Source organism: Colias philodice, chromosome 14, assembly GCF_061535455.1.
Source record: "Colias philodice isolate Cphi_HAF_F1 chromosome 14, ilColPhil1 Martin Lab GWU primary, whole genome shotgun sequence".
Classification (NCBI taxonomy): Eukaryota; Metazoa; Arthropoda; class Insecta; order Lepidoptera; family Pieridae; genus Colias; species Colias philodice.
The window spans coordinates 5,578,214-5,588,551 of NC_143099.1; the positions used below are offsets into that span (position 1 = coordinate 5,578,214).

At 31.7% G+C, this 10,338-nt stretch overlaps 2 protein-coding genes across 2 annotated transcripts; both read left to right on the forward strand.

The window, feature by feature from the left end:
* Positions 1–602: 602 nt before the first annotated feature.
* On the forward strand, positions 603–3,391 carry LOC149482848 (uncharacterized). Its single transcript, XM_089703652.1, has 2 exons — positions 603–724; positions 806–3,391. Exon 2 carries the CDS (start codon positions 827–829, stop codon positions 1,796–1,798), a length of 972 nt encoding a protein of 323 aa, XP_089559778.1. The 5' UTR covers positions 603–724; positions 806–826; the 3' UTR covers positions 1,799–3,391.
* Positions 603–10,312, forward strand: LOC149482849 (protein FRA10AC1 homolog). Its single transcript, XM_089703653.1, has 5 exons — positions 603–724; positions 3,451–3,735; positions 8,442–8,601; positions 9,476–9,703; positions 10,155–10,312. Exons 2-5 carry the CDS (start codon positions 3,463–3,465, stop codon positions 10,223–10,225), a joined length of 732 nt encoding a protein of 243 aa, XP_089559779.1. The 5' UTR covers positions 603–724; positions 3,451–3,462; the 3' UTR covers positions 10,226–10,312.
* Positions 10,313–10,338: the final 26 nt, after the last annotated feature.

Below are 10,338 nucleotides of genomic sequence, written 5' to 3' on the forward strand. Positions count from 1 at the left end.
ATAATTTATGACAAAGTAGACATTGGATTATACCAGGAATAAACGGGTGCACAAAAAATAAAGGTGGTGATGAATGCTTATAGATGAATGTATTCTGTGAATGTATTCATAGAAGTTAATCACAAGTTAATCAATCCTTAAAAACTCACTTCTCGCTGTGTGTCTTTCCCTTGCCTACCTTGCCTATAAATATTAAAAAAAAATAAAAACTACGCGAAAGATTTTGATGCGATATTTTTTTTATACAGACGTTCAAGAGGTTCGCGAAGAAGCTTTTATTGTATAATTTATTTATAAAGTTTTAGATAAAGTGGACAAAGCCGCCGGAATGCTTATTTAATTTAAATAAACAATAATTAAACAATTGTTTAATTACTATGTTTTTGTGATCATACCTATATTGTATCATAATGAGAAGCATAATATAATTAAGCATAATAGCCTGATAGCTTGTGTTAATAAAGGGCACAGTCAATGTTATCAATAAAATCATTTTCAAGAATAATAAATCACATTAGACGTGTTTTGGACATCAGACGCAGCGCTGAAAGCGCTTTATTCGTCATTGCGAGTTTTCAAATTCAATGACAAACAAAGACGCATCCATAATTCCATAAACCACCTATAGCAGTGAAGTGCAGTGTATACTGTGTAGCATAATATTTTTAGATGTAGAAAATAGGTGTCAGCTGCTTATTTATTTTCAAAATCGTGCACGTAACAGGTAATGTTGCTTTTTTCATTTATTATGATGTCGCATTTGAGAAACATTTCTTTGTAGTAATCCATGAAAACTCGTTTGTAGGTTAGGATAGTGCGATTTAATATGCAGAACAACCCCCAGGAGCTTTCATGGCAGGCGATACAGGCTATTGTTGGGGTTAAACTTCCGTCTAATGTGTTGAGATTCGATGATATTGGGTTTCATTTAGTCAATAACTCTACATCGAGTGCCGAAGAGTCGGATTCCGATATTGAAATAATCGAAAATGAATGGGAATCCGATAATAATGTATCATCGAAACCCGAACACTCCGATAACGAAAAACCTTCTGACAGAGAGCAGAGTGAGTCACCTATTTTACATCTCGTAGAACCTGATAATAATAATTCAGGGAAAGATTTATTAGATTACAGAGACTATTTAGTTAAACTAGATACCAAAGATATTATGGAGAGTGATCAAACGCCACTCAATCAAAGCGACGACGCAGATAGTTCCAATGGGAATGTAATGTCTATCGAAAATTATTTAGAAGTAACATTGTCAACAGACTCAGAGGCTAGTCATACATGTAGCCAATGTAACCAAATGTTTCCCAGTGAACAGTTGTTATCTTCACATAACTGTAGTGCCAAACCCACCGAGGAAAAAAAATACCCATGTCATGTATGTTCAGAAAAATTCCCAAGTTATTGGGAGCTTAGAAAGCATATAAACAGTCACTTTCCAGGAATGTTGGATTCTAAGTCAAGTTTTTGCCACCTTTGCCAAAAAGACTACACTAAAACAGGATTTATGAATCATTTGAGGAAGCACACAGGAGAACGTCCATTTGTTTGTGAATTATGTCATAAAGCCTTTTCCCAGTCAAGTTCTTTATCTATACATATGAAATTTCATTTAAATGTACGAAAGCATGCATGTACAGTTTGTGAAAAGAAGTTTGTTACCAAAAGCGAACTATCAAGACACATGACTGTGCACACGAAACAAAAATCTTATTACTGCGGTGTCTGTGATAAAGCATTCACTCGGTCTGATAATATGAAGAAACACGAAAAAACTCATGGATAATAATTAAACCACTAAGTGATTAGCATCATCCATGAACATAATACTGTGTCGATCATGTATCAAGCTGTGCTTATTCATACATGATATATTTTTGATGCTTCTCACTCATTGCTTCTTTTAGATTCTCCCATTGCCAAAAATTTAGTCATAATTGTTTATAATATATTATTATGTATTGTTTTATACCAAATTGAATAATTTCACTATCTAGTTCATAACTTAGTCATTATGGTGTGTTATTGCGAGTGTTTATACTCTTATGGTGTGCTGCTGTAATTGCTTTGAGTTAGGGTTTTATTTATGATACTTTATTGCATGTTAAGAATATCCTTAGTTTGTAGTAAGAAACCTTTACAGGTGCTGTAATGTATAATGTCACACATATCGACCCAATGTTGCCTTTTTAGATATGATAAAGTGATATTTTAATGTGGATATAGGTCAAATGTCCAAAGATTCCGATAGCCAAGCTGTAATGTTTGTATTAGAGATAGGAAAACTAATAATACTTTAGCACCGAGGCCTTTATAAAAACTTGTTTGTCACAAATTCTTACAATTGTTCCTGCTTCTTAAAAGAGCTTTAATAACTAATATATTTTTGTATCTTTACTGTAGGGCATTATAATGCCAGTAAAGTAATACACATGCCAAAATTTAGATAAGATAATTTTTTCTTATACTATGCTGTAACCAAAGCAATAATACTAACTAATGTGCCTATTTCTATATATACTGTTAAGTAACTATAACACCAAATATATTTTTAGATGTTAGAAGTTTTATAGGATAATGACATTGATATATTTTATACCAAATTGGATTGTCAATTTTATCTTTACATGTAATTTAGATGTTATAAGGCACATTCAGATATTTTTTCCTGTTGAAATGGTCTCAAACATTATAATGTTAGCCAATATGATCAAGTAGATAAATGAAATGAAAATGAAATGAAAATGAAATGAAATGAAATGATAATTTATTTATAAGTATTTATTTAAGAAAGTCTAATGTTTTTGAACAATCATCACAAAGTTGTATTGACTACAGGATTATTGTAGCTAATTATGAATTTTATACATTATTTCTTTTTATATAATATATAGTGAGTAATTCATAAGTTTCAATTTTAGAACAAAATTGTTTACTTATCCCAAAGATTGGCTATAAAACCAAAGTTAATTAAGTTTCTAATGTGCCACTTCAATCTTTCATACACTGGTTGTTTATAGGTTTATACCAATAATATATTGACAAGATTTGTATTTAGTAGTAGGCAATAATTTTCATTTTATTTATTTTATTTTAATTTTTAGAGGTTTAGTTGCATGACTTGTTCATAGATTTAAGTGTGAGCCAAATGAAAAAAATACACAAAAATCTACAAGACTGACAATAATATTCAGAGTAGATAATTACTCCTGCACAAAAGAAACTATTTATTGATGCCTTTTAACTGCGATATTTATGTAAAATGCACCTTGTTATAAACTCATCATGACAATTAGTATAAGATCCGATTAATATAATTGAATTATTAACTATTTTATGGAAAATGTAATAATAATCGATTTTATTAAAGAGTTGTTTGTTGCAAGTCATGTTTTATTTCATTTCCAAATTAAACGAATCGTTTTCCCTTTGTTCTAGGTTGCCGTAGCGATGTCGGCAAGGTTACGTAATCTTAATCCATATGAATTGCATAAGTATTTAGTTAATGTTTATTGTTTAAATAAGAAGGGCTCTACGGTATTCTTGAAACGAGATTCGTCCAAAGATAGAACCGACCTTGATGTTATAAGGGAAAACCATAAGTTCTTATGGGAAGACGACGAAGTTGCCGACACGTGGGAAAAACAATTAGCTAAAAAATATTACGATAAACTCTTCAAAGAGTACTGTATTTGTGATTTAAGCCGATATAAAGAGAATAAAGTAAGTCCTTTGTTACATAAACAATACCTACACATACACTAAGTAACTACGCGTTTCCTGCGATATTCTATTCATAATAGCCAATTCAGTAACTGTGAATTATTTATTAGATTTAAGACGTTCCCGTTTAAAATAAATGTATAAAATTATGCATAATAGAATAGAGGCCGCATCGGAAATAATTTATGTTGATATTCTCCCCTAACCGTTACAGATGAGATAGGGCGAGTCCCCTATGAAATTGAATTGCCTTTTTTGCCTGAGAGACCTTCTTTTGTATAGCATGCCGGGGAGAGCAACAATAGCGGTACTGCCTTTCTGTAGGCTAAATATAGCGCATACGGTATTCACCCGCAGATACACGGCCGTCGGTAGCGCACATCTGCTCACCATTTCTTACTTCGTTCGACATTGAATACGAAGGCGGCACGTTGCCTAACAAATTATCGAATAAATTATGTATCACGATTTTTAAACTAGAGGCCTCCTGAGACTTATTGTTGCATTGTAATTATGAAGGAATGTGTAATAGATAATGTTGGTACAGAGGTACTCATCGCCTTTGAGACGTAGAAATTTTAATATTCAAATGCATATGGTACCTACGTATTACCACATTACGTAGATGCCAAGGTTTATTCACTATTTGTCATTAATTATCATTAATCATACACTTGGAACACTTCAAAAACAATAACAAATTAAACCTAAAATAAAACAAAAATAATTTGGAAAATCCAAAAGTGCACGCCTCATAATTTTTTTTAAATAAATATTTATTAATTATTATTTTTGTTTATTTAATAACAATTAAACCACATCGAATCAGACCCTGAAAAATGAAAGGGTTCTATTCCTGAGCATACTCAAGCGTAAGAGAAAAAAAAAGACTCGATTAGTAAAGTATTTCGGTCGCTATCGTGTTAACAAGAAAAAGGATCCGCACATACAGACACACGGACGTCCAAGACAGAACTTTTTTAAACTGTTTTTTAACTAGTTTAAATAACAAAAATGACATCAAAAATATCATGAACGTTAAAAATAGTGTTTTTTCTTAATATGTGTGTGTATGTATTATCTTACAAGTGCAATGTATGATACATAAAGACATTTTAAGTTTTAAAAATCAGATGTTTTGCGCGAAGTGACAGTAGTACCCACCTCAACGCTTCGCTTATGAGGCGTGCAACAATGTTTTGTAAACATTATCAAAGCTTTCCATTAGCATTAATTAAGTACCTACGAAGGTATTGATGATTTGATGCTAATACAAATATGCAGATCAAAACGTAATAATCTTTAATATATTTATACTTATGATAGATAAATTAACTGTAATCTACACTAATTATGTATATAGTAAACTAGGTGGATAGTCGTTTGTAGAGTTAGTCAGACGTATTTATTTTCATTGTTATAGCATTCATATGCTTATAATAAATATTAAAATAATTCTTAATATATAATAGAAAAAAATGATCATGAGGAGAGATAGTCTAGACTCAAAGAAGAGCCGTGCGCGGCGGCATACCGTGGAGACGCCAGGTAATTTTCAGGCCTAGAGCGGTAGGTAGAGCCCATTTGAAAATAGTTTAGTTTGGCACATTTGACTTAATTGCTATTATTTTGTGGTAAATAATCTATTAAAACTATATCTTACCATTCTTACCTAATGAATAACGTCCCAATAGTAGATTGTTAGGTAGTTAAGTATTATTTATATGTCTATATATTTTAATCATCAAGTGTAGGTACTGTGTAAGTTGCTCGGGTAAGTTGTAACTTCTCCACTTAACGTTCTGAAATACCAAACTTATTTTTATTCCTACTGTCTAACATAAAATAGCAGCATTAATTATTATATTTACCTACTTATTGCCTAGTTACCTACCTACCAAGGCAAAGGTTGATGATAAATATTATTGTGTAAACAATTTTTCGATTAGGTTAACATTTATAGACATAACTATAAAATCAAAAATAATTAATAGACTGGGGTAGAAGCCTTTAAAAATAATGAAAAGATAAAAAAAATCGAAACTCTATATCTTCTCTTGTATCGGCTTTTCGGTAATATTTCAAAAAAAAATAATTATCTGTTCTAAGTTTAATATTTTACAGCATATTCAAAAGCAAAATGATGTCGATAAAAACATTTCAGGTAGTTCGAGAAGTGTGCCTGATTTAGTAAAAGCTAATTTTCACACTGTTTGTATGCATTTCCTGAGAACATTTACTATGGTGGTGTTTATTTTTTTTTACACCATATGAAAGTAGAGATTTCAATGAATAAAAGGCACCCCAAGTTTTTGAAAAAAGCTGATATTTTGACGGGTGACTTTTCGGTTGAAAATTAGGTTGTTTTTTTGGTATTAATTCAAAATAAGGCGAAAAAATAAATATTTTCATTCAAATAAATTACAGTGTATTTGGGACATAATAAAGTAAGTTTTCATCAAATTTCGTAGAAAAACAATAAATTTTGAAGGAGATAAAAATAAAAAACCAAAAACTTGGTTTTTTGAATTTTTTCACCTAAATTTTGAGGTTATGTGAAAAAATTGTTAATACAAAAGTTGTGGATCCTTTTAAAAAGTTCAATGGCAAAGTTGTAGAACTTTGCCATTTAACTTTTTTCCGTAGGACTTGTAGTTTTATCGGAAATCGAGAGAGACCATTTTTTTCTCTTGAAAGCTCCCCCCTCCCACTTCCCGAACTCGGGTTGACCGTAATTTATTTTTCCTTACATTTTATCATATTCCCCTCCTTTTCTAATGGGTTTCATCCGACTGCGATTTTTTTTTGTTTCAAAAATTATCTACTCTAGTCTATAATTATACTTGTCATAATTATTGTTAGAAGGAAAAATGTGGGCTAGATTATACATAATACAAACATAAAAAAAATAAAACTCATTCAAACTGATCTCCATTGGCTTTAACGTTGAGGCCAGTTATAAATGCACGCACGCACGCACACGCACTCTATCCATGGAAAATTCTTCAGTGTCAATCTAATGAATTATTTTATGAAATCAAAATTATTAATGCCTATTAAAAACCTGCCCATATAGCGAATAGCCTGCATAGCGAATAAAGATTTTCGGCTTTGATGAAGTCCAAAACGTTCGATCAAGCTATAGGACCCGTTGTTGAGTTCTGCAGCTGAAAGGACTGTTATTGCCTATTGGTTATGGAACATAGTGTTGTTTAGAGTCTTTACCACATTTTTAACTATCTTATCTTGTAATAGACCGGGAGATACTGACACAAAATTTCGAGTCATTTGTAACAGGATGGCGGTTCTACAGGGGTCTTAGTACGCAATGACAAAAAGAAAAATGATGGTGTGAACGCTGGTACCGGTGGGTTAGTCGCGTGGGCGTTAGTCGAACTCGTCGGAAAAATAGCGAAAGTCAAACGATTTGTAACACAAAAATTTTAGAATTTACCGATAGCCCATAAAAAAGAAGTAGGCGGTAGTGTCATGCCATACTTTTCCGGTATGACTTACAGCCCGCCATACCGACGCGAATGTGTTGATTTAAAAAAAACAATTATTCAACCATTTGTACCAAGCTAACTTTTGCACAGGTAACCATCGTCGTGCTGCCATTTACGAAAATCGCCATGCCATACTTTTCGGACGATTCCAAATGGTCGCCATACCGCCGAAAATCTGCAAAATTTTTTTATTTCGCCTATCTTTTTGTACCAGTATTGCATTTGGCTTTTTGGAGAGTATTTGATTAAATGTGACCATTATTATATTTGCCATACTTCTAGTAGGGGGAAAAAGTGCTGTCATACTTGAAAAATAAATTTATTATTAATTTATATAAGTGAAGATTTCCAACACCTAGATCTTTGAAATTTTGTATTTATATTCGTTGATCCTCAAACTTACAGGAAAAATAAGTGCCATACTGTTACAAATCGTTTGACTTTCGCTATTTTCCGATGAGTTCGACTAACGCCCACGCGACTAAGCCGCCGGTACCAGCGTTTACACCATCATTTTTCTTCTTGTCATTGCGTACTAAGAACCCTGTAGAACCGCCATCCTGTTACAAATGACTCGAAATTTTGTGTCAGTATCTCCCGGTCTATAACATTTATGGACCGATGCAGATGGCTTGAACTACCATATTATATACACTGACGTAGAAGCTGTCTATGCCAACAAACTAAATTCACGTTGTTACCTATGCAAATATATGGTCCCCAAAAATTTCGTCGGTATTATAAATTAATAATGTATTTGCAAGATAAATATGATATTATTCAAAGAATCCCTTCATAGCGTTCGCGTTGGTATACAATATCTATGTCATCGACAGACGACAGTTACGATTCGGTTTATTTAAAAACTACACAGAAATAGGGAGCCGGGGCTCTACCAACGACCGTCAACGCAGCCTGCATTTGAGTTCTAATGAACCGATGATGAAATAAAAGTAAATTCCAGGCATAACACATAGGTTCTTAACTTCAAATTTTTTCGCATACCTACGTCTTACAAAAGTGATGAGTTGCGAAATTGCAAGCAAATGTTCCGCATCACAATTTGTCGAGTTAGATTATAAGTTATAACCTTACGGTTTTTTACAATCTTACGCTGTTTAAAATAAGAATCTAGATTTAATCTTGATATCGATATTAAAAAATAAGATTCTAAATTTTGAATAATATTCAACGTTTAAGGTAGCTCTAAGGTGGCGCATTGAAAAGGAAGTCGTACTTGGTAAGGGACAATTTCACTGCGGTGCGAAAGGTTGTAACAGTGACCAAAACCTTAAGTCATGGGAGGTTAATTTTGCATACATCGAAGATAACGAAAAGAAGAATGCTCTCGTTAAACTTCGTAAGTATTTAATTTTTCATATTACTTGGATGCCTAAAATATGAGATCTAATGTATTTGCCATTTTACTTTACCATAAACTATTTTAATAACGAAATGTAAACCGTAAACCGTAGGCTAAATATTATGGACAAGACACAGCTCAGAATCCAAATTATTATAAATTTATAAAACCACATAGGAATATCCAGGAATATCACATAAGTAACTAATAGGTAGCTACCGGACGTTTTGTCTTTTGTCTATTGTCAGAACAAGTAAAGTTATGATTAATATAGGTAATTTACATGAATTTGTATCTACAGGCTTAGGGGCTAGGGCTAGATCAAGACCTTTTCAGGTTAATGAACTGGCCAGTGACCAGGCTACCTCGTTCATTTTCTTGCGAATATTATGATAACTAGTGAGTGATATGCAACCTATTTAAAATGGGGAATTCACATATCTATATGTATAAACATGCTTTTATAGTTTTATCAAAAATACCTACCTATTATATATAGAACGATTCTGAAAATGTAATATATTTAATACATATATGTAACACGCGAGACGCAGGATATTTTCATATTGTCCACGTGAAAATAACAAGTGTGTATCTTTTACCTGTTACCTACTCACTGTTTATTTAGATAGGTAGGTACATTTTAGTGCGAATAGGTACAAATTGCGATTCGACATCTTTTTATCAATCATTGGAAAAAAAATTTATAGGTAACATTTATTCAGATCTTTTTGAGCTTAATTTAATGAAAAAAACACATTTAATTTAATTATATTTTTCGTAAAGATTAACTCAGAATTAAATAATTAAAGAAGCTGTAATTAAAACATAGAAACATCTTGTTTTTATACTTATCGATTTTAATTTATAGGCCTTTGTCCAGAATGTTCAGCGAAATTAAACTATAGATCGAAAAAACGTGAAATAAAAAGGCTTAAGAAGAACCTTAAAAGAAAGAAAAAACGTAATGTCGAAGACGATAAATCTGAAAGTGAAGACGAAAATAATGAAATAGTTCCAGAGGAAACTCAAGTAGAAGAACCGTCAACTTCTAAAATCCATGAAACTGCAGACAGTGGCAACTCATTGTGGAAAAAGGGTAAAGCGCGAACATATTTTGAAAATTAGCACATAATAGATCTATTTATTTCTTCTTCTACCAAAATAATGAAAATCCTTAAAACAATCACATCATGTGGTTTGTTCTTTTCATGACATCAACCTAGTTATTATATTATGTACAAAGAAAAATTAACTGTATTAACATTTTTATAGAATAAATTTATTTATTTATTTATTCTTTATTGTACAACAGTCTTATAAAATAAAAGTACAACAAAACCATTCAAAATGTACAAATGGCGGCCTTATGGCTCTAAGCCATCTCTGCCAGGCATTAAATTTAATGGTGTCTACTTTGTTCTTAGTGACTTTGCTGGTATATAATGTAAAATGGTAATCTATACTTATAATTTTCTCGTACATAGAGCATTAACTTATTTTATAAAAACGTAACTTTAATCATTCAATGTATCAATTTTAATTTATAGGTATTCAAGAAACTGAGGAAAAGTCTCGAGAAGAAGAATTTGAGGACTATCTGGAAGACTTACTGCTTTAATAAATTCCTAATAAACTAATTAAGTTATATAATATAGTAGAATATGTTGTAGAACTACTATTGTTTAAATAAAAAATTATGCATTTATTTGGCTGACTTATTTGACCCTTGCA